The 25,987-nt window shown below is 36.7% G+C and overlaps 2 protein-coding genes, 1 long non-coding RNA gene and 1 pseudogene across 3 annotated transcripts; 1 reads left to right on the forward strand and 3 right to left on the reverse strand.

Annotated features, from left to right (window-relative positions):
* Positions 1-2,912: 2,912 nt before the first annotated feature.
* On the reverse strand, positions 2,913-4,888 carry LOC147521470 (cytochrome P450 71AU50 pseudogene; annotated as a pseudogene).
* Positions 4,889-9,801: 4,913 nt separating this feature from the next.
* Positions 9,802-11,847, reverse strand: LOC147521471 (cytochrome P450 71AU50-like). The gene is made up of 2 exons (XM_086568457.1): positions 10,979-11,847; positions 9,802-10,806 (listed from the first exon to the last, which is right to left on the reverse strand). The coding sequence occupies exons 1-2, from the start codon at positions 11,693-11,695 to the stop codon at positions 9,985-9,987; spliced, it is 1,539 nt and encodes a 512-aa protein (XP_086424583.1). The 5' UTR covers positions 11,696-11,847; the 3' UTR covers positions 9,802-9,984.
* A 2,415-nt stretch (positions 11,848-14,262) lies between these two features.
* LOC147521472 (putative F-box protein At4g22060) lies at positions 14,263-15,387 on the forward strand. The gene has a single exon (XM_086565772.1). It carries the CDS (start codon positions 14,263-14,265, stop codon positions 15,385-15,387), a length of 1,125 nt encoding a protein of 374 aa, XP_086421898.1.
* Positions 15,388-22,497: 7,110 nt separating this feature from the next.
* On the reverse strand, positions 22,498-24,561 carry LOC147521473 (uncharacterized). Its single transcript, XR_015199807.1, has 2 exons — positions 23,963-24,561; positions 22,498-22,809 (listed from the first exon to the last, which is right to left on the reverse strand). It is a non-coding gene; the product is annotated as an uncharacterized LOC147521473 (long non-coding RNA).
* Positions 24,562-25,987: the final 1,426 nt, after the last annotated feature.

Here is a 25,987-nt window from a genome sequence, read left to right on the forward strand (position 1 = left end):
AACTTGTGGCCTTTGGAATCCAAAGTACCAAGAGAAATAAGACTTTTCTTTAGCTCAGGAACATGTCTCACATCGGTTAAAGTCCTCACTACACCATCATATATCTTGACCCATATAGTTCCAATTCCTACCGTCTTACAAGCAACGTCATTACCCATCAAAATGGAACCACCATCAATGCTCTCATAAGAAGTAAACCACTTTCTATTCGGGCACATATGATAGGAACATCCGAAATCAAGAATCCACATTTCGGTCATATAGTCTTGTGTGGACACACAGAGACTGAACTCATCCCCTTCAGAGCCTGAAGCATAACTTGCCTCAATTTTTGCCTTACCTTTCTTCCCCATCTCTCTTTGTTCTCTTTTTCTTGGTGAGGACAATTACTTTATGTAATGTCCCTTTTCATTGCAATTGTAAAGACGTACATGTTTTAAAGGCTTCTTTGACTTGGACCTAGAATTCTCATTGCTTGTAGAATTCTGTTCATACGAATTTCCTCTTACCACTAGCCCCTGTCCTGCATCAATGATATTCTCAACTCGTGTCTTCTTCATCAACTCATAAGAAAGAAGCGCAGTTTGAACTTCATCGAGATCTACATCTTCTCTATTCATAAAGTTAGTCATTAGATGCTCATAGCTTTCTGGCAAAGAGAATATTAAACATGCCGCTTGATCCTCATCATCCATCTCCATGCTAACATTCAAATAATCCGCTAGGCGTCGACAGAACTCACTAATATGCTCTTGGATCGTTGAACCATCCACCATCATGTACCGATAAAGACGTTTCTTAAGGTACATCTTGTTAGTCATGCTCTTGGTCATATACATAGACTCTAGCTTGAGCCAAATACCGGCAGCGGTATCTTCTCCCATCACACTATACATAACCTCATTAGCAAGACACAACCGGATTGATGAACAAGCCTGTAGATCAAACTCTTCCCAATCATCATCACTCATACTTTCGCCGCGCCGATTTAATCCCTTTTAAAGCCTTATGCAAACCTTGTTGGATGAGGATGTCCCTTACTTGGATTCTCCAAATCCCAAAATTATTCTTCCCATTAAACTTCTCTACTTCAAACTTAGCATTTGACATCTTGGGAGCCATTTTTTCAAGTTACACACAATAACCAAAAAAAAAAACTTTAACTCAGGAATTTAATCGAACACCTTGTCTACCCAAATTCCTAAGTCGTAAACCCACGCTCTGATACCAATTGTTGTGAATATAACATTGCGGAAATAACGTTACCCACTACAATAGATCAATCCTACACAAGGATCGATCCTTCTTACTAGACAAAACTTCAACACCCTCCAAAGTAATCCCAACACTTCTCAATATCAAATAATAAGTATCTAAAGTAAAATAATTAATATAAAAGAAGAACAAACCACAAGACGAGATATATCGTGGTTCTGACGAATTTGCCTCGGTCCACACTTTGAGTTCCAAACTTTACTAGATGTCCAGAGTAACAGATTACAAGTCTCTCAATTCACTCACAAAGAATGAACACTCAACTCACAAAGAATTGCTCACTTATAATCTCTTTCTTTTTTTGTTTTGGAAAAGTTAGGTTTCTATAGAAAAAACCTATATTTATACTATTTCATAAAACTTCCGAAAAAGGACAAATTCGTGCTGAAATAAGGTGGAGCGCCCGATTCGGCCGCTCGACCCGGAGCAAAGTTGAGTAGCAGTCGCTATTTGAAGAGCCTAAGTCACCAAAGTCATGAGCGCGGGTCGTGCCTTGCCCAAGTGTAAATGGAGCACGGGTCGCGCCGTTCACAACAGAATGAGAAAACATCTTTTTTCTCTACATCTAACAATCCTACTGATCCAGACTGTTCTTTTATGTTCCTCACAACCTAGTAGCTCTATGGTTAAAATCAGCATTTGTCGTTGTAATGACAAGACATGGATTGATATCAATAAAGTTCTTTCGTGCAGCTCATCCCTTTCTTGTTTTGTTAATGTTGTGTATGTGGAAGGTACATTCTATTGTTCAACTACATCAGGAACAGTGGCTGCATACATCCTTGCTCAACAAAAGTTGCGAGTGCGTGTCATACACGAAGTTCTTAGGTCGTATAAGTGAAACTTATTTAGTCAGTTGTGATGGAGAGATTTTACTAATTGGCCTGTATTCTTACAACAATACTTCTCTGAACGCACCACATCAACATCAGATTTTCAAGCTTGATATTTCAAACTTGAGTTGGACGAGAATAAGAAGCTTGGGTGATCGAGTATTGTTTCTCGGTGGTAGCAATGCATGCCTTCCAGGGAAACGGGCAGGGAGAAAGCTAGAGGGAAAATTTGTGAATAGGATTTATTACTGTCGGGGCATTATCACAAAGTATTTCAGTGTTGATCCAAGTCCTTCTCGTAATACAAGAAGCTATCCATGTTCCAGGTATTATGGATCTCTTGCTAAAGAGAATTGCAAAAAGATTTGGATTGAAGCTCCTCAATAGGCCACCATAACTATGTCCATATTGCACTAATTTCAGTTACATCTACAGCCTTTCATCATGTACGTTTTCCTATCTAGATATAATTATATAACACCAAAATATCCATGATTGTCATTATGTTAGGTTATAGGTTTATGGTGATTGACTTATACATGAGTTCATAGATTCTATTCAAGAGAAGCGCACTTCTATCTATCTTTCAGCGAATTAGTTGCTAGTGTCCAACTACTGAAGAACTTATGCTATCAGTCATCAAATCAAACTCCCATAGTCTATCTCCACTTTCAAGTTTTATTAACACAAGTGACTACTCTCTGCAGCGCAAGTGCGTGATGATGATAGTCTAGGCTACTTATCAAGAATATATAACAGAACATTTTTATAGTTGAGACAATATTTTGCCCAAGTAACTGTAGATTGACGAAATCCCATCCCTTTATTTAAGAAAGAACTCTTAAATACTTTTTACGTGCAGCCGATAAGTAGGAACAACAAGCAGCGGATTGATCCTTGGCACTACTAAGCCAAAGCTCTCCTTTATGTCAATATCCTTAGGTGACATTCCATGTGGAAGCTCCAAATCAAAGCAATGCACAAACTGAGCAAGTACAAGTTGAACTGCTTTTAGACCCATTTCAATTCCTGGGCACTTTCTGCGACCTGATCCGAATGGTATAAGTTGCATATCACTTCCTCGAACATCTATATCGGTGTTGATGAACCTCTCTGGGTAGAATTTTTCTGCATCAGTCCACATATTGGGATCTCGTCCAATTGCGTATGCATTTATAATGATCCGCGACTTCTTTGGTATGTGGAATCCTTTTATTGAGATATATTCTATGGATTCGCGTGGGGCTAGCAGTGGTGCAACTGGATGAAGCCTCATGACTTCTTTCACAACAATGTTGAGGTAAGCCACTTTTGCCAAATCAGTCTCTTCGACCATACGATCCAACCCAACTACATTAACCAGCTCGTCTTGAACCTTCTCCATTATGTGTGGATGCCGTAGGAGTTCTGCTAAGGCCCAGTCAATTGTTGTAGCTGATGTATCCATTGCAGCTGCCAGCATGTCCACTATTATTGCTTTGATGTTGGTCCTATCAAGCTTCACTTCATATCCATCGTCGGATTTCATCAAGGACAACAGTATAGCAATGAAGTCCTTATGATGCTCTTGCTCGCCAGTAGTACCTTGTTCATATTCATCAATGATCTTCTCTAGGAAGTTGTCCATGGTTTTGTTAGCGTCCTTCATGTGGAGTGTCAATCCCTAAACACAATATATTGCAATTAGTGTTTGGAAACAGAGAATCATCACAAGAAAGAAAGTAAACCCACACATACCAATTATGGTAGTGATCGATGGGGAGGAGTCTATCAAAACTTGTACTCGTAACTTATTTATGGGAATAACAAAACTTTGCTACAAATAAAATAGTACCTGAATATCAAAGGCCCTCATAAATGGGATAAAATCAGCTGTGTTGATAGCTCCAATCAACAACAATGCCTCTTGTATACATGGTCTGAAGTCGAACCTTTCTTTGTATACACTACCAAATATCGTTCCATAACTAATTTTCTCAATCACGGTTCGCACTTCGGTACTAATATTCACAACTTCACCCTCAGCTGCTCCTACTCTCTTTATGAAATTCCTTACTTCCTCTTTTCTCAAAGGCCTAAAAGATTCAATCTTTTGGATACTAAGAAGATGTATGGTGCATAATTTGCGTAGACTACGCCAGTAAGGTCCATATTCAGAAAAACCCACTCCTCGGCTTCCATATAATAAGTATTCTGAAGCTAGAATCTTTGGTCTACTTGCAAAGTTTATGTCATGTGTTTTGAGGAACAACTCAGCCGCTTCACTCGTTGAGACAACCACCGTCGGGACAAGTCCTAGTCTTACCTGCATAATAGGACCGTATTTTTGTGACAATTTGTTAAGAGAGTGATGAGGAAGATCGCCCAACATATGAAGGTGACCGATAATTGGTAGTCCTAGGGGACCTGGGGGCAATTGGCCTGTATCATTTTTGTGTTTTGATTGCATAAAGTATAAGATGTAGGTGAAAGACCAGAAACCTACAAGGATCACTAACAAGAACAACATAGAAACCCAAGAAAACATTGGCAAAAGTCCTACAACTTCCATTTACCAGATAACTATGTAGTTTTTCTTTTTGTAGACGATCTTAAGAACCAAGGCTTCTCTTTACATATATATCTCTTGCGTGAGATGTTTGTCAATATGACTTATGAATTGGGTGGCTAATATTCTCCCCGCCCAAATCTATAAGCTCATTATGCCCCTCTATTCAATACCACTGAAACCAGCCGCATCTCATCTTCTTTCACTTTTGATATTCTGTCAGTTTCTTAAGTAGAGCACCTAGTTGGAATAATGAATTTTGTTGCTTCTCTTCTCTTGAACCCCATTTGACATCGATCACTCTCCAAAACACAGTTCCAAAATTGTAATGTAGTGATCTCTAATAAGAATAATTACTCATCTAATCTATCACTATCCGAACAACTCAGTTGTTAAAATTTGGGAAATTGGTTTTTCGAAACTATATAAACCAATTCAGACATTAACTGTGTTTTCCTAAGGCAAATTTTTCTTTTATTTGTTATTCAACCTATCACTATCCAAAAGTGTATATTTTGTTGATTTAAATTTGGGAAATTGAGGCTTCTTTCTTAAACAATATAAACCAATGATTCAGACATTAAGTTATACAATTTTGTTTACTTGATCAAATTCTTCAACTAGCCAATATCATGTCAATACAAAATGATTAACTTTTAATGGAAGGAAAATTGTGTATATTTTTTTGATTTTTGGGGCGGGAGCTTTGTTAGATTTGTGCATTGGTCTTGCCCATAACCAACTCTACATCCCTACATGATAACCTCTGTAATGATTAAAAATTCGGAGGTGAGAGACAATTTTGTTTAATAAAAATTGAAAAGCTAGTTGCAACAAACATCCCAGCAATTTAAAAAAAATCTAAAAAACCGAAAATGGAGACAATACAAAACGGATTTTTTTAAAATGACGAACTTTTAATGTTCAAGGAGAAGATCGCTGTTAGAAGGTTTCAACTTTTGGTATAATTGGTATTTTAGCTTTTGGGGCGGGGAGGTTATCAACTTGAGGGGCGAGAATATTAACACCATATGAATTTTAACATGATTTTGACTTCTCCGTGCAAGACAAGTAGATGAAACCGTTTGAATGTGTTGTTTTACATTAAGACAAAATAGTATATGTAGGTGCCCTCCACTCTCAAACACTTGTGTGGCAGACCACGTGTCTAGACTACAAACAGATCGTACATACGATCTAAAGTCAGATCGTCTAAACTGACCTAGGAAATGTAACCACTGCAAGCTAGTCAACAACATCATTAATGAGATATCATTATTTCGTAACGGAAGGAATAAAAGTAATCATCAAGACAGTGCAAAAGGGGATCTACGCCTATAAAAGGAGGCGTCTTCTCCATTCTCAAGGGAGGCCAATTCTCCATCTTCTCGATCAGCTATCTCCATCTCCCATCCAATCAACCAATCAAAAGCTGGAACTACGTCCGACTTGATTCGAGTTCACTAAAGAACTTGAGACGTAGGCAGTTCGACATAACCGAGTTCAGTCGAAAAAATACTACCTCTACATTGGCGCCGTCTGCCGGTTCGTCTTCTTGAGAAAAAACATTCAAACCATTTTTTCAAACCCACGAAACTTGGTAAAACCACTATGGAAGAACAGCTCAAAGTTTTAGCCGATCAAATGAAAACTCTCCAAGATTCTTTTACGACAAGCACATCATTGAAGTTTCCATGACGCTGGTGTTTATTATCAATGGCGGCAAGCGAAAAGTCAGCGTTCTAATAGATAAGTCTACATTCAACTATTCTTCATTTATACTAATCTTTAATATTTGGATCAGTTCGGATAATCTGTGCACACTTCTATGTTGCAAGATATACTTCTCACTTACATATCACTTGCAGTCGATCCAAGATCGCCGGCCGTGGTCTGCAACATTACTACTATATCACACGCCTTTTACAAATAATCGGTGATAATACAAATCCAGAATCCGAATTTTAGTGTCGCCTCCTTACCAGGTCAACTAAGGTGTTGGTTCAACCAATAATCTCAAACAGAAATTTCAGAGCATGTTAATCTATGGACCTATATCTATGAGGAGAAGCACACACCAACACAACTCATCATAGAGCTATATCAAAACCTCAGCCAAATCTCATGCAAAGACCTCTGCCAGTCGTCCATTAGCCAGGTCGTCATCAGTCATGTCGTCCTCCTCCAGGTCGTCCTCAACTAGGTCGTCCATCAGATCAGCACATCATCAGCTCAGGTCGGACAAAAATAGAAAAAGCAAGAGAAAATAGTGGATTTTGACCTCAAAATGGTCGCCATCGACGGTCTTGTATACCGAGATCTTTCCGAATTGGGGTCACACGCGTGATTCTGACAACTGTAGCCAAAATACCAAAACGCATCCAAACTTACTCCAATTAGCTAAAGATCACGATTACTTACCATCTTTGCGCTTATCCGCCAACTCATGATACTTTAGTACTATCAATGTGCAATCTGACAACTCAACATCATCTGACTCAGATCCTCCCCATCACTTTCGGCCAGTCGTCCAATAGATCGGTAGCATCACTTTCGGCCAGTCGTCCATCATCGGTAGCGTCATCAAGTCAGATCATCCTCAGATCAGCTCATCCTCAAGTCAGGTCATATTCAGATCAAGTCATCCTCAGATCAGCTCATCTTCAAGTCAGGTCGTGCTCAGATCAACTCATCCTCAAGTGAGGTCGCCCTCAGGTCATTCTCATTCTCCCTCGACTTAGGTCATTCTCAGATCAGCTCATCCTCAAGTCAGGTCGTCCTCAGACCAGGTCATCCTTAGATCAGGTCATCCTCATATTAGCTCATCCTCTGATCAGGTCGTCCTCAGCTCAGGTTATCCTCAGGTCAGGTCGTCCTCAGATCAAGTCATCCTCAAGTCAGTCGAGGCGGTCTCTACAACCGGAAGAAGCAACCAATATTCCAACTATCGGTTTAACTTTCGAACCATCATCATCGCCGGCCAAACGTACACGCCAATGTTGTCATCAGTTTATTGGAGCTTGAATGAACATCAATATTCCAGGTCGTCCCAGACTGACCACACCGCAAAGCTCACATCGATGATGTCAATCAATCTAAAAAGCTCGCTCGTCATGGAGTTATACCACACACAAAGGTTGCCAGCATATCTATCATCAATTGAAATAACAAATCAAAGGAAACAATACTTAATTTGTCGAATCAAGAAATCAACAATTCCAAACCGAGAAGCATCTAAATGTTCATGAATCAGATATAACAATTCAAAACATGTAGTTCCCTCCTCGACAGTTTGCAAATACTACAAACCAGTGAGTCACTCGAATTGCAAAATGGAAGTTCACTCCCTTGCAGTTTATTGCAAGCCAATCAAGCTGAGGGGCAAGCCATAGCCATCTCCAAACTATGACAAGTTATTGCCATCTAAACATGTCAATCAAGCTCCAACACTGGGGCTAAACAACATTAACACCCACAAAGGGCTGCTTCTGCTACGAACTGGGGGCTAGCTACAACCATCTCCGACCTGGTCGCTCAACGCTCCAAACCTGGGCCTAACAACATATAGACAATTCAAGACTAATAACCATAGTGACGCCCCCAAAAGGCTAGCTATCAACTATAGTGACGCCCCCAAAGGCTAACTATCAATAAAAATGCCCCCAAAAGGCGTACAAATCAACTTAACACCAACGCCATGGTTAAACTTGATTCAACTGTAATTACCACTCAAAGGCTAATTATCAGTCAAATCCAATCCACGATACCCCCAAAAGGACTACAAATCAACTTAAGGCCTCTGATATGGTTAAACTTGATTCAACTGTAATTACCACTCAAAGGCTAATTATCAGTCAAATCCAATCTACGCACTACGACATACGATTTACGATCTACGCACTACGAGCTACGATTTGCGCACTACGACATAGGACCTACCACATCAACTCACAAGAAAGCTCTAAGCAACAAACGACATCCAGCCTACAAACACAGAAAATTCAATTCGCAAAAATCTCAATTTTCAACCAAGTAAGACACTCCTTATTATTTCTTTACAAATTCAATGATATAAAGAAAGGGGGTCGGTACCCTCCACTCTCAAACACTTTCGTATGGACCGTGTCCAGACTACAAGCAGGTCGTGCATACGACCTAAGGTCAGGTTGTCCAAATGACCTAGGAAACGTAACCGCTGCAAGCTAGTCAACAACATCATTAATGAGAGATCATTACTTTCTAACGGAAGGAGTAAAACAATCATCAATAATCAAGGGGATCTACGTATGCCTATAAAAGGAGGTGTCTTCTCCATTCTCAAGGGAGGCCAATTCTCTATCTTCTCAATCAACTATCTCCATCTCCCATCCAATCAACCAATCAAAAACTTGAACTACGTCTGATTTGATTCGAGTTTACTAAAGAACTCGATATGTAGGCAACTCGATATAACCGAGTTCAGTCGAACAAATACCACATCTACAATATATAAGACAAAATATACTATAACTTGTTTTACATTATACTAGCATACACTATCCATATTCCATAAAGCCAGTAGAAATTGTTGACTTGAAAAGAATTACATTTTAATGACATTTATACCCCTTTTAAATACCATAATTTACATCTTAGACCGAGCATAGGAGGCCGTAAATAGAAAATAACAATGAGGATAATTTAGAAAACTAAAAAATCAAGTCGACCGACCCAGTATAGGAGGCTGTAAATAGAAAATAGCAATGAGGATAATTTAGGAAACTAAAAAATCTAGTCGACTACGCGAGCAATTTTCTTTACAGAGGATAGATTATGTTAATAGCAGTTCTAGAGTACGTTTGCTGCACCGGTACACACATGCATCTGGGCTCTTGCACAGTACTTCGTGATGCAATACACACACACCTTTTGCTGTGATGAGTGGTCTCGATTGACTACACCACTCTCTCTCCTGCGCACAGTAGATTTTCTCTTATGTTAATTTTCGTTCATGCCTGACCTAATGGGTTCTAATTAGTCCTTCGAAGATTGGACTAACCTTTGATGACTTTAAGATAATCTTAGCTATTTTGATATTGACCGAAATTTTGATCAGTTTGGGTTTGAGCTAGATTTTGTAAGATGGAGGAGATATAGAACAACAACTGAACAAGTACTCTGTTTATATATTTAAAGCTGAAGAACTTTAACATTCATACAGTACCATATACCTGTAGTCTAGGCTACTTATCAAGAATATATAACAGAACACCTTCGTAGTTGAGACAATATTTTGCCCAAGTAACTGTAGATTGACGAAATCCCATCCCTTTATTTAAGAAAGAACTCTTAAATACTTTTTACGTGCAGCCGATAAGTAGGAACAACAAGCAGTGGATTGACCCGTGGCACTACTATGCCAAAGCTCTCCTTCATGTCAATATCCTTAGGTGACATTCCATGTGGAAGCTCCAAATTGAAGCAATGCACAAACTGAGCAAGTACAAGTTGAACTGCTTTTAGACCCATTTCAATCCCTGGGCACTTTCTGCGACCTGATCCGAATGGTATAAGTTGCATATCACTTCCTCGAACATCTATATCGGTGTTGATGAACCTCTCTGGGTAGAATTCTTCTGCATCAGTCCACATATTGGGATCTCGTCCAATTGCGTATGCATTTATAATGATCCGCGACTTCTTTGGTATGTGGAATCCTTTTATTGAGATATCTTCTATGGATTCGCGTGGGGCTAGCAGTGGTGCAACTGGATGAAGCCTCATGACTTCCTTCACAACAATGTTGAGGTAAGCCAATTTTTCCAAATCAGTCTCTTCGACCATACGATCCAACCCAACGACATTAACCAGCTCATCTTGAACCTTCTCCATTATGTGTGGATGCCGTAGGAGTTCTGCTAAGGCCCAGTCAATTGTTGTAGCTGATGTATCCATTGCAGCTGCCAGCATGTCTACTATTATTGCTTTGATGTTGGTCCTATCAAGCTTCACTTCATATCCATCATCGGATTTCATCAAGGACAACAGTATAGCAATGAAGTCCTTATGATGCTCTTGCTCGCCAGTAGTACCTTGTTCATGTTCATCAATGATCTTCTCTAGGAAGTTGTCCATGGTTTTGTTAGCGTCCTTCATGCGGCGTGTCAATCCCTAAACACAATATATTGCAATTAGCGTTTGGAAACAGAGAATCATTACAAGAAAGAAAGTAAACCCGCACATACCAATTATGGTAGTGATCGATAGGGATGAGTCTATCAAAACTTGTACTCAGTAACTTATTTATGGGAATAACAAAACTTTGCTACTAATAAAATAGTACCTGAAGATCAAAGGCCCTCATAAATGGGATAAAATCAGTTATGTTCATAGCTCCAATCAACAACAATGCCTCTTGTATACATGGTCTGAAGTCGAACCTTTCTTTGTATACACTACCAAATATCATTCCATAACTAATTTTCTCAATCACGGTTCGCACTTCGGTACTAATATTCACAACTTCACCCTCAGCTGCTCCTACTCTCTTTATAAAATTCCTTACTTCCTCTTTTCTCAAAGGCCTAAAAGATTCAATCTTTGAGATACTAAGAAGATGTATGGTGCATAATTTGCGTAGACTACGCCAGTAAGGTCCATATTCAGAAAAACCCACTCCTCGGCTTCCATATGATATGTATTCTGAAGCTAGAATCTTCGGTCTACTTGCAAAGTTTATGTCATGTGTTTTGAGGAACAACTCAGCAGCTTCACTCGTTGAGACAACCACCGTCGGGACAAGTCCTAGTCTTAACTGCATAATAGGACCGTATTTTTGTGACAATTTGTTAAGAGAGTGATGAGGAAGATCGCCCAACATATGAAGATGACCGATAATTGGTAGTCCTAGGGGACCTGGGGGCAATTGGCCTGCATTATTTTTGTGTTTTGATTGCATAAAGTATAAGATGTAGGTGAAAGACCAGAAACCTACAAGGATCACTAACAAGAACAACATAGAAACCCAAGAAAACATTGGCAAAAGTCCTACAGCTTCCATTTACCAGATAACTATGTAGTTTTTCTTTATGTAGACGATCTTAAGAACCAAGGCTTCTCTTTACATATATATATATATATATATATATCTCTCTTGCGTGAGATGTTTGTCTATATGACCCTTAACATTTGTTTATGAATTGAGTCGCGATCAATTTTCTTTAGAGGAAAGATTATGTTATTAGCAGTTCTAGAGTACACTAGATTTTCTCTTTGTGATGTTAATTTTCGTTCATGCCGGCTGCACCGGTACGCATGCATCTGGGCTCTTGCACAGTATTTCGTGATGCCGACGTAATGAGTGGCCTTTTTTTTTTTGCTGGGTCGTAATGAGTGGCCTCGATTGACTACACCACTCTCTCCTACACCCACACTAGATTTTCTCTGTGATGTTAATTTTCGTTCATGCCTGACGTAATGGGTTCTAATTAGTCCTTTGAAGATTGGACTTGCCTTTGATGACTTTAAGATAATCTTATTAGCTATTTAATTTATTTTGTTCGTCTGTCACTCTCCCTCATCTGTAGTATCCACTAAAATTCATTAAACTGCAATGAGTTGCACGCCTCCTTAATAGACTAATAGTATGATTATTGAAGGGGAGTCAAGGAGGTTGACTGCAGAAATACTAAGCTACAACAATCTTTGCAATCACAACGCACTCATGAAAACATACCCACTACGCTACCACGCAATAACATCGCATACACCATTACACCAGGTTGTTATATGCCCCGAAGTTAAGACTCAACCAGCTTTTGGCCAAGTTGTCCCGGTTTCATTATAGACCGCCGTCAGACTTTTAAAATCTCAGCATATATTGATATATACCGATTCCATGAACTGAGAATATATCCAAACTAACACACTTAAAAAATATATCCAAACTTATAAACGTCCCATACAAAATTTCTTCAGATTTTAGCATATATCACAAAGTACCGTGACATTTCGCGATACTTCAAATAACAAATTCCATTAGGATTAGGTAGTTGATCCCTTAGGTATATTATACCTAACACCCTCATATCCCATATATATGTTTGCCTTATTTCTTCGTCTGTGTTATTATTGAAGAGGGTGTTTTTAGTTTCTAACTTGTTCCTTTGAGATTTTCCTTTTTTCCGGCCTGTCCAAATCATATTGATAAAGAAAAGAAGAGGATTATGTCTAATCTCAACGACGATGTGATTTTCGATATATTCAGTAGAATCCCAGGTTATATACTTGAAACTAATTTCAAATACGAATGTAAGAATTGGTTTAACATGATCTCAAGTTCAGTTTTCATCAAAACTCACCTCCTTCATCAAACCAAAGATGGTATTCTTCAACAAGTCACCACGGGTGGAATTGTGAAATTGATGTTCATTAACTTGAATGCCATGGAAGCTAATAAGGCACTGGAATTAATCACACTTCCAGAAAAATCTCATGTCGCGCGCAGTTGTAATGGTTTACTTTTGTGCCTAGATTCAACTTCTAAGAACATGTATGTCACAAATCCTGTGACAAACGAAACCGTAGCACTTCGACCATGTAATCATGAACTTCACTATGGTGTAGAAGTGCGGTATGATTTTGTGTATGTTCCTTCTACTGAGAAGTACAAAGTAGTAGAGTTATACTATGATTACGCGAACCATCATCCTGTGTTTCACATACAAACCTTGGGTGTTAATGGTTTAAGTGATTCATACAGACGGATTGAAGAACCAGCTTTTAAGTCAGCATTGCAGTACATAAGTTACTATGAAAGCATATCGGTTAGTGGAGTCCTGTATATTCTTGTTGGTTCAGGGAAGATAATATGCTTTGATGTCGGTGACGAGACAACAATCAAATTGTTGTCCCTACCCACTTGTTATAGCAACGACAATGGTGTCGATCTCACAGAGATTGCAGGTTCCTTGTCCTTCATATGTGGTACTCGTTACGATGGATTTGATGTTTGGAGTCTGAAGGATGTTAATGAAGGAGAATGGGTAAAACAATTCAAAATTTGCAAATTGCCTGCAAATATTAACAATAGAGTCCCACCCTATGTTAATTTAGTTGTTTTGGGGAGTTTGAATGACGGAGAAGTAATTACTTTTCGTGATGATAGAACAAATGTCTATGGTCAGAGAAGTATACAAATTCTCGTGTGAAGACAATGCAGTGGAAGCTGATGAATACCACGAATAGTTTTCAAGCAACACCTATGGTATACAAATCAACAGCCACACGTATCTCCGGAAAAGCTCCAATGACTTAACTTAATTAGTTGATTGTGGTCTTATGGGTTATGGGTAAGTTGCCTAAGTTTTCTCTTGCTTATTAAGAAACTGTTATAAGAGAAACACTGGTTGTTCTATTATATTAAAACTCCTTTTAAAATTTCTTAATATGGAGGACTCCGAAGTTGCCATCTTCTTATATATATATAGATAGATAAGTTCGACCCATATGATTGTCCGTGAAGCCATTGTAATTCTCCAACTTGGTTCTGAGGTATATATAGCTGCTGATATTGTTCGCAAATTTCATTACAATTTTTTTGTTAGTTCTGAAATAATAAACATAAAGATGAATATGGTTGCTAAGAGAGCAAGAACTAGAAGATGGAATACCAGCAAAAAGAAGAGAGAGAGTGCACAGTGGTCTAGTCTTCCTCTAGATCTGATGGAAAAAATCATGCGATGTCTATTCTACACTGATCATATTCGCCTACGAGCAGTTTGTAAGGATTGGTGTTCGATGTATGAAGTTTCACCACTAAAACAATTACCATTGCTGATGGCCTTCAATGAGGATTCATGGAGCACATGCAAACTCTTTGACCCATTGTACAAGAAAACTTACACTATCAGTATTGACGACACCCATCTAAAAGGGAAGAGCTTTAACAGTATACAAGTACATGCTTGCAAAAATGGTTGGTTTCTACTGTCTCATTCCGATGATCCTACTTACAAACAATTGTTCTTATTTAGTCCCTTTTGCAATGATAGAATCATTGATTTACCTCGATTAGATTCTAACTTCCAAATCGCAACATTCTCTACCAATCCTACTGATCCAGACTGTGTGTTCTTTGTATTATCCTCACAACCTAGTAGCTCTATGGTTAAAATCAGCATTTGTCGTTGTAATGACAAGACGTGGATTGATATCAACAAAGTTCTTTGGTGCAGCTCATCCCTTGCTTGTTTTGTTAATGTTGTGTATATGGAAGGTACATTCTATTGTTCAACTACATCAGGAACAGTGATTGCATACACCCTTGCTCAACAAAAGTTGCGAGTGCCTGTACACGAGCTCTTAGGTGGTATAAGTGAAACTTATTTAGTCAGTTGTGATGGAGAGATTTTACTAATTGGCCTGTATTCTTACAACAATACTTCTCTGAACGCACCACATCAACAGATTTTCAAGCTTGATATTTCAAACTTGAGTTGGACGAGAATAAGAAGCTTGGGTGATCGAGTATTGTTTCTCGGTGGTAGCGATGCATGCCTTCCAGGGAAACGGGCAGGGAGAAAGCTAGAGGGAAAATTTGTGAATAGGATTTATTACTGTCGGGGCATTATCACAAAGTATTTCAGTGCTGATCCAAGTCCTTCTCGTAATACAAGAAGCTATCCATGTTCCAGGTATTATGGATCTCTTGCTAAAGAGAATTGCAAAAAGATTTGGATTGAAGCTCCTTAGGCCACCATATTGCATTAATTTCAGTAACATCTACAGCCTTTCATTCTGTACGTTTTCCTATCTAGATATAATTATATAACACCAAAATATCCATGATTGTCATTATGTTAGGTTATAGGTTTATGGTGATTGACTTATACATGAGTTCATAGATTCTATTCAAGAGAAGCGCACTTCTATCTATCTTTCAGCGAATTAGTTGCTAGTGTCCAACTACTGAAGAACTTATGCTATCAGTCATCAAATCAAACTCCGATAGTCTATCTCCATTTTCAAGTTTTATTAACACAAGTGACTACTCTCCACAGTGCAAGTGCGTGATGATGGCATTCTTTTTGTTAGCCATGTGTAATGCATTCATCATGTTCATGCAGTATCTCATTCTAGATTTCCAGGCTATCCACTTCCAACTTCCAAGAATTCTTTGCAGAGGGGCATTCCCAAATTAAGTTGTAGATATCTTCTGATCCTGTTCTCAATGCACTTATGCCAGTAAGTTTAGTCCTTTTTGGGGCATGTATTTGGTCAGCGGCAGCAGAACTATTATACAACATGCGTCTACATTGATCTAACTGGAATCCCTGATCTAACTGCCCTGGGTGCACATGTTTTCCTATATAAGCCCTGATGTACTCAAATACTGCAGGAACAGATCGAGGAGCTTGCCTTTGATGTCTAGAAAACATTCAAAATTAGCTTGTAGTCTTCAAATGCAATACATAAACCAAATTCGGTTCCCACGTCCGTCACAGTTAGGGGTATTTAAATGTACGTGGTGACTAGATAGCGGATTTTTTTTCCCGTATTGCTATATTTATGTCAAAGTGAAAAGTGCTAATGTTTCAAGGAATTACAGTTTATGATATCTTATTACCAATAATTAAACAGCATTAGCAAAACAGTATGCATTATTCATTTGCATTGTGAAATTGTGATGGCAAGTTCACTCTTTTTTCTGGAGTTTATTTGTTCAGGGCGCAGCATCAGACAACATGCATCTTTAATTCTTCATTGCTGTAAACTTCCCTGGGTGCATATCTCACAAGTGCAGATCATATCCAACTTTACTTTTATTTTAGCCCTGATGCACTCAGAGATTGCAGGAACAGAGGAACTTGGCTTTGATGTCTGGAAAAAATAAATAAATCAGCTAGTACTTTTCAAATGCATGACAAAGTAAACTAAATCCGGTTTCCACATCAGTCAAACTTGGGGAAATTTGAATACGTTCTCTTCAGGAGAGCCCCTGGTAGCACTATTCACATGCGTTCTGCGTACACAAAACACGGTCAACTCAATACCCCATTCCCCCTAATAGATCATCACTATACACACTAATGTATTTTCATTACATCACTACTAGTGATGATCTATTACCCCCACCACCACCCCTACACAACTCAATTTGACTTTTTTTTTTTTGTGTATTTCCTACGGGCTGAAAGATAAGGATATCGTAAACACAAAATTAGGCCCATAAACACAAATTGAAGAATAGTTATGGCTCTACACTTATAATTATGGTTTTATGACAAAGTTAATTAGTCAAACTCTTCAATAATGGTTTTAGAACATTTTCGGGCTGAAATCATTATGTTTTTTTTTTTTTTTTTTTTTTTGGGTAAGTTAAATTGTATTAAAAAGAAAACAAAAAAAGGACAAAAAGTGTTTAGGGAGGCAACAGACTGCCTCTCTAAGGTCAGACTCAATCAAGCATCCATTACTTCCATTTATAACTATGGAGTAACCGAGTAAGGTACATTTCACTGAAATCTATAGAAAGTTTGGAAAGACCCTTCCCATTTGTGAATCCACTCTGGTCTGCCTTCACAAACAACTCTCTCATTCTCTGTAAGGGTTGTAGCAGTCTTTGCCAAGGTGTCGGCCCGATGAGATTGCCTTCCCTAAAGATAGTGGTTATCTTAAGTTGATGTGTGGCAGCTGTGCAGTTTCGTCCATCTTGCTTGGAGTTGCCATGGCACGTTACCACTGTAAAAGCTTTCGAGGCGACTTGAGTCCGTTTCTACCCAAAGCCCGAGCCATCCTCTAGATATGGCAGTTTCCACCCCTTCAAGGATAGCTAAACACTCTGCCCGAAACTTGTTGCAGTCCCAATACTTTTCCACATTGTCGACTTTGAAGTCTCCCATATTTCCTCTGTAAGAAACACCAATACCCTTGGGGCTGGATTGCCCGACGCCGCACCATCTCGTATTCAGTTTGATTACATCGGGTTAAGGGGGATCCAAATACATGTTTTGATCTTTGGTGCACCCTTTGCTCTAGGTTTGACATCCCAAAACTACTGAATTGAGCATTCAAAGCGAGAGTTGTAGCTATGGCTTCCGGACAGATTTCCTGTGATCTTTACTTGAGTTCTAACATAGTACTTGCAATCTACTATATTAGGTCCCTTTTCTTCAAACAAAACCTTATTCCTTTGCTTCCATATGCTAGCCAAAGACGACCACTATACATGCATTCCACATTTGCTTCAAATGAGGACTCCATTCTTTGTTCAGTATTCATAGCATCTTCACGGCTCATAACTAGATTCTTCTTGAAAAACTGCGAGAGATCCACTTGCCACAAAGATTTGGGAGAAGGAACGATTACCGAAAAAGATGGTCATTTGTCTCAGTTTCATTTCTACACAAGCTACAACGAGATGCCAAATGCACACCGACTTTTCGAACTCTTTCATCATTTGTCTCAGTTTTTTCTTTTGTTTAATACCAATTATGACATTTTTCTCCAACCAACAAAAATAAAATAAAATAAAAACTAAACTTGTAATATTTTTGAGATCTAGTTGTTTCCTTTTTTAAGATAGTTTATTTGTGTGTTGTGATTAATGATTTAATATATGAGAAAAACATTTACTTTCTGTTCCATCTAGCAAAAAAAAAACTCCAGCTCAAAACTTATAAATTTTTTCGAGATCTAGTTGTTTCCATATTTGAGCCAGCTGATTTGTATATTTAGATTAGTGATTTAAAATAGGAGAAAACATCTTATTCTCTCATGACAAACATTCTAACTTCTCCCTTTGCAATCTACTTTTTCACTTTTCAATTCTATGTTATTGTTAATTAAATAATAATTAGATCGATTTCAACACCGGTTCGACAAGCAATTGAATAACTATTGAATTTCCTCTTTTCAAATCCTTGAATCTTATGCTAATAAATCGTGTGATTTATCTTGATTTCAATATTATTATCATCGATAATATTTTTAAGTTGGGACTTGGGTGTAATAGTCCGATACACATGCACACACCACTATGCATGTATGACATGCACTCCATGTATATACCATTATGCATGTGTATACCACACATGCACACATCATGCATCATACATGTGTATAACACATACACTGCAACATACACATGTAAACATCATTATGCATGTGTGTTATACACATATACATAATTATGCATGTCTAACACACATATCATGTAAAGTTGCATTCTAAATTATTGTATTTATTTTTTAAAATTTTAATTGTCTTGAAAATTATTTTTAATTTTCATAAATTTCAAATATTTGTCGATGTTTAATATCTTGGTTAAATATTATTAAATCAAAATTGCAAAAAAAATTCATTTTGTGATTTTTTTTTTTTTTTTTTTTTTTTTTGTTTTTTAAAGTCTTTCTAGTAGGAGAGAGGAGAGGAGAGAAAGAGAGTGAGGAGACACTTAGAAGGCAAAGGATTTCTGTGTCGTAAATACAGAGGTCAAGACTTAAGAAGCCCACGTTTAAGAGCATTCCCAATGCAAGTGAATATCAAGGGGATGTAACAATATTCACCTCCAAATGGTCAAAAACTTTTGTCCAATGCAAAAGTAAATATCAAGGTGACTATTTTCCCAAGTCAAAACGAGAGTGAAATCTTCAACCGATCGAGATAGTGGTTGAGTTATGAACTTCGGATGGGATGTTGGATTCCGTCTCGTGTGTTTTTTAAAAAAAAAATCGGTTTTTTTTTCAAACGGAATGTTTCATTCCGTCTCACGTGTGTTTTTTACTTTTTTTTTGTTTTGTTTTTTAAACTTCAGACGGATGTTTCATTCCGTCCGGCTCGTTTTTTCGATTTTTACATTCAGTTGGAAATTCGGAATCCAACTTCCCGCCCAAGATTAATATTCACCTTTGCATTGGGCAGCCTCACCTTACTTTTCACCAAAACGGTGGAAAAAATGGAAAATTGAGCCTACGTGGAAGTGATCGAATAACATTGACATGCATTGGGAATGTTCTAAGGAGTGATTTTTTGCTCCCAGCGTTGGTTCCTCCAAGCGGATTTATCAGCCATACACGTTTCGTTTTTTCCACCAAAAAAGGGATGTTATAGCTCGCATAAAATCTTCAAAATTTAGGATTGTACTTGTTTGTCCCTCATAATATAATTAGAAAGGAAATAAAACGGAAAAATAAAAAGAAAAAAGAAGTATGATTAATATCAAAACACGATGGAAAAAAAAGAAAGAGTTGGAAGTTGGAACCAAAAAAACCGCCTCAAACCTCTCAAGTCTTCTTCACGTACTCTCTCTCAAAAAAAGAAAAGAAAAATACACACACATTGCTCCGCTCTCTGGTTTATTCTTATACTAGATAGAAAATGATGGTGTTATGGATTATGCATCTGATGAAAGTAATGACGAAGTGGATGTGGACTTTCGAAACAAGGATAACAAATATTCAGATAATCAAATTCCTGCAGTTGGGATGTTATTGGATAGCGATACAGAGGCATATAGTTTCTATAACAGATATGCAAAGACTGTCGGATTTAGTGTTAGGCCATGAATAATTTTACCTATTTAAATAATTTTAGTGTTTAGATAATTTTAAATAAATTTAAGCCATGAAGTTGAAGATACTGCCGCACAAGAAGGAACACGTTGGTTTATTCCACTTTCCTTTTTATTTTTATTTTTCTTTTTATTTCTTTTCTAATTATATTATGAGGGACAAACAAGTAAAATCTAAAATTTTGAAGATTTTATACAGGTGGAAAAAATGAAACGTGTATCCCTTGGAGCGCTTGGAGGAACCAACGCGAGCAAAAAATCGCTCTGTTCTAAGCTAACTTAAAAAGAGAAATGGGAAAAGTTTTCTCTCTTCATCATTTGATTCATTTCCCACGTCTTCACTAAATAGACTCGTTACTATCGTTAGTCATGCAGACATGCAGTCCAACGTATTTCCCTCGATTCACCGCCAGTCCGTAACCAGTTACACACTTACACCAATCTGGTGACTCCATTTAATTTGCAACCCGGGTGATTGGAATCCTCCTCAAAGAGGTCCTTTATATATTTTTTGCGACTACCGAGAATGGAAGAGACAGCTGCGGTATGGGTCGTTGTATGTTCACACTTTTGAAAACCTGTATGGACTTTAATACCGAGCAAGCGTTGTTTGATCATTATATCAAAACTAGTTTTTGAACCCGTCTTACAAACGGGTTGTGTTTTTTAATATTGTTTTCATAAAAAGTTATTTTTAATTATTTAATTAATAAATAATCATTAACATAATCTTCTTTGATTTTTTGTTTTCCTACACTATTATTTAACTAAAATGAAAAGAAAACAATACTTGTATACAACACACAATTCATTAGTGGTAGAATACTTTAGTTTGCACGCAATTAATTCCATTAGTGAGTTTTGTCCCATGATCAGAATGAGCTTGTTGTCATGAAGAAATGTGCATGAAAGCTATATATGTTTAATTAAATATGTTTAGACACTTGTTAGCGTGTTTTGTCTGTGAACTGCATTGCTTTTTTATTTTATTTATTTCTACTATTTATTCTGTGTTATCTAATATCATTTTTTTTTCATTATGGCTTTGCCATTATTATTTTTATTTACTTTCTATTATATATTTTGTAACGATAATTAAAAATACAGTTTATTTTATTTTTTTTGGTAAAAGTTTAAAAAATATTTATAGGTCGGTCCTGCTACATTGATAGTTAATGATCCAAAGCCCCCAAAGTCCACTTGAAAAAATAATATATGTACATTGATTGTTAATGGCTCAATAGACCAAAGTCCAATTGAATTAATAATCTATGTATTGATTTTTGAAGTATACTCCATTGATTGGGTTTTTGGTTTTAAAATTATTATTGTTTTTTAAAATTATTTTTGAAGTACAATGTGGTCGGGCATGTTTTTTTTTTCAAATCTATTATTTATTGGCCTGTTAATTTTTAGGCTTTTAATTTTGTTTGATGTGCTTAATGCATAAGCCCATTTGTTTGTATAATGAACACATGGTAAGATTTGATTTATTCCACATAAAGATAACACGTGTAAACTCACACTTTATTCTTAAAAAAAATTCACTAATAATACCTTCATCTGCATCTGCCCATCGTTGATTGTACTGCAAATTTCCTTGTTTGATTTTTATAGAGTTATTTTATTTTATATTTTTTGTTTTTATTTATTTATTTATTTTATGAATAATTGATTTGAGTGTGCAGGAAGGATTTGCTTCTGTCAATAAACTTTTTTTTTTCTTTTGTAATGCTTGAAAAAATTGATCGTTTAACACATGACACTTTTGCTAAATGTATTTTCTTTAGTTGATTTTGAAATTGTATTTTTACTATATATAATTATCGCACTGAGCTGTATGGCAGACTTAAATTAATTTATTCGAATACTTTCACGTTGGTTCCTAATTGATGGGGGTTTTACCTTTACTCACCATAGTGTCTTTTATGTAATAGGTGGATTTTTTCTATCTCAATGGTTGATTGCCTGTGTCAGTAATGATTTTTATTCGTCACCTGAACTTAAATAATTATCCTAAATTATCGCATTCAAGGGTAGTGGTATCTCTATTGCATGTTTATGTTAAGGAATATTTACCCGGCCATTGAGGAGGCTCAGTCTGTTGTGTAGCTTTGCAATACTATTTTCTTCTTTTTCCCGAAGATTCGCATGTCGTAACTCATAAGCTATCACTCAACACCCCCTGAATTCTTAAGAGTAGATTAAGGATGAATTTGAATACTGAAAAACTTGATTTAGATATGGAACACTTAAAGTAGCTCAAGGTTTCAAGAAGACTTGTTCAGATATATTTGCTATGTTCATAAATTATATTTCCCATGATTGGCTCAAGGGATGCAATGAATGCGTTCAAACTTAACACTTGCTTCTTATATTAGTACATGTATTTTGATTAGATATCATTTCTTCACCCAATCCTAAATGAGTGGTGTGTAGATATATATCCATAACATGTAACCCTAAACACCTATGACTTTAACCTCATGCACACCCATTTTTTTTATTAGTATATATTAAGGCTACTTGGGCAGCTTTTAAGTTATGCCTCTTCCACATCTCTAGCTCAATATCTTCTGTGAGCAGCTCCTTGTCCTGATGATCTGTCAATGACATGGCAACATCAATTAAAACATGCATAAGCTCTTGCATTGTGTATATCTTAAGCTGCATGCCTGCATGTCATGCAATCACTGCATTCCAAACTTTATATCTTGGATATACCATTGCTCACAAAAAAAAAATCAAATTTTCAGAGATGGCATAACTTATATAAATGCAAAAATATATATAAAAAAAAAACAAATCAATTAACGAAAACCAATTTCATCACTAAATTGCACGAAATAGGACAGACAAAATTCATACAATGAGTAGAGATGCTTTTCCAAATCCAAAGAGCACCAACCTTATTATTGATAGTGCTAAATTTTGGTTTTAGGTATGTTTAATCAATTTGCAAACAACCAAGAAATATTTTACGATGTGTATATAAGGCTATAAGCAATGGAAGTATCAAAAGTGTTCAAACTTCAACTGCGAACCATTTAGCAAAGCAACAGTATCAATAGTAACCACATAATACAAAACAATACAATTATCCAACACTTTCAGAAAGAAGAAGAAGAGAAAAAAAAAATCTTATGTTTTATATTATTTTTACCCAAATTAGTACAACTCACTATTATCAAATAAATCATACATAAGCTAAAAAGCCAAAATCTCATACCCATTGCTTATTAATCTATGTAAATCACTGGAGAAATGAAGAGAGAGGTTGAGTTTAATCTACTTAGCTTAAAGCCCTAAAAAGTTTAATCTAATTCGGAACCTGCCTATTTTATAAAAAGAAAAGAGGTGTGAGACCATAGTTCAGAACGACACATTGATTTTAAGTACTATTCAAATACAAAACCATAACAAAATTTAGGCCACCACTACACTGTCACGAAGGGAAATAATTTGGAGCTTTGAAATCTTGACAGGTTGTGCATTTTCTTTTTTTGGTAAATTGTATTTCTATGTCGACTATCTCTGTTTTGCCATACATGCATACTCTAGTTTAAGGACACTAAATACTCAAAAATGTGAAGAACCCGTGTCCTTTATAATGAAAAAAAAAATGAGGATTTATTTTGGTAACTAATGGAAATCTAAGCTATTTTCCATTCGTGCACATCCTATAAACAAATTATTCTAAGCTATTTTCCATTCGTGGGCATCCTACGACTTCCATTAATTTTATCAGACACATACCCGAATGAAGTGATCTAAAATAACCACTCAAATTAAAAGCAAACCCTCATCATCGTCGTACATCAACTCCAAGGTAGGAGGACCTATTCAAAATTAAGAAAAAAAGAAGAAGTAAATAATTAGGATGAATAGCTAAAGTACATGTTTTCTCCTATACCAAACTATCAATATTTGGTGCATTTCAACCATGCTAGCCTATTATTAATGAGTCGTTGAGGTGACATTAGGATATAAAAAACCTAACTGATTAAACAATGAGACGCCGACTTGAATAAATCCTAGTATAGATATCGCTCGATGTCCCTTCTTAATCCCTCAGTTAAAACTTTGATTAGCTCCATCTCATCTTCTATACCCATTTCCCATTTTTGTTGTTCAAAATGACGTGCTCTATGTCTCAAGTGAGATTGCAATTGCCTAAAACATCAAAGATCACTTTCCTCAGATTGGTGATATCTCAACCCCTCTCCTCAATTGCATTTTCCTCTTTTCCCCATGACTACATGCAAAATTACCTACAACATAATGGGTAATCCCTATTATTAGCTGATTTGAGTTACATGATTCAATAATACCATCTTTTTATTAAGATTCAATAGAATCTCACCTGAATATTTCCCATCTTATAGACTAAAGAGTAACAATCCACTGAGTACAATAATAAAACTGAATATTACCCCCCTACCAATGACTTGTTGGTTTCACCAAAATGATGCGGCTGAAAAGAGAATAACACATAATAATTAGTTTACAGATACATAGAGTAGAGGCCTAGTTGTAAGAAAGAGCAGCAATGTCATGAATACAAAAGAACAACTACAGAAATATTTAAATTTAAAATTAGTAGTAGTAGGATTTAATGTCCCTTTTTATTATTTGAAGTCAAAAGTTCTAATATGGTAAAGTTCTTTTATTAGTAGATGGTGAAGAAAATCCTTCCTAGCATGGTACACCATTCAAAGGAGAAATCCAACTTGCATCTTGGTAGGCTAATAGAGTGGGACCTAATTTTATGAGCAATAGTTGGTCATGGGCAGGATCCATTTCATATTTTAATTCCCATCCAATTCCAATTTAAAATTGAGCTCAGCTAAAATGCATCAAGTTTTACTTGTTGTAGAGCTGTAGAGATGAAGGCATTGATCTCCATGTTTAAGCATGTAGCACCGATGGCTCTAGAGTTGATCCATGCCCATTGTCAACCCACTACAAAAGTTATATGTGCCTACATAAAAAGGACAATGTACAAAGGTCTTTGAGAAGTGAAGGAAAATAGAAGGAACCTTACCTAACAGTTATTATACCCCTAAAAATATGGTAGAGGACCTTAACATCAACGGAATAGCTACAAACCACATGCGTGAAGTGCTCACTGCTAGACCCCATATCTTACAACTTTATGCACTTCTTTCAGGTATGCTATTTCTTACTTTTTACTAAGGTAATACAAAAAAGTCATTGATCGAATTATACCTAATGGAGGTTGATTACACGCTTGATCTGAGCTTCTAAAAGGATACTTTCTTATACTGTAGTATGAACCCAATATTAGCCTTTTTTTTTTATCGTTTCTCTATTGATTCTAGAAAAAATTACACCTCTATAAGACCAATGATGGAGCAGCTACACAGAAGCATTACAACTTTTTTACCTGTGAGACACCTCTTTTTACCTGAGTTTCATAAAGATCTGAGCCCTAACATGATACTTTCTTATACCGTTAATGTGGTTAAGCTATAACCAGACCATGTGTGTCTTACCATATACTTTATCATATGCGGCACAAAAGCTACTTTAAGCTACAAATGGAAGTATCTTAGTCGCAGTTTACCTGCATGTCAGAGTCATAATTTGAAAATAGATCGATTGCAGAATCATAGAGACCAACTGATTCGGTTTTCCAAAGTTTAGTCTGTTGAGCAAGCGTCTCACTTCCTGATAAACAATATTGGCTAAAGATTAGGTGTGTATCTCAATCAGTTAAAAAAAGAAGTCCAACTGAATAGGCTAATTAAGAAGAAAACG

This window comes from Coptis chinensis, chromosome 1 (genome assembly GCF_015680905.1).
Source record: "Coptis chinensis isolate HL-2020 chromosome 1, ASM1568090v1, whole genome shotgun sequence".
Lineage (NCBI taxonomy): Eukaryota > Viridiplantae > Streptophyta > Magnoliopsida > Ranunculales > Ranunculaceae > Coptis > Coptis chinensis.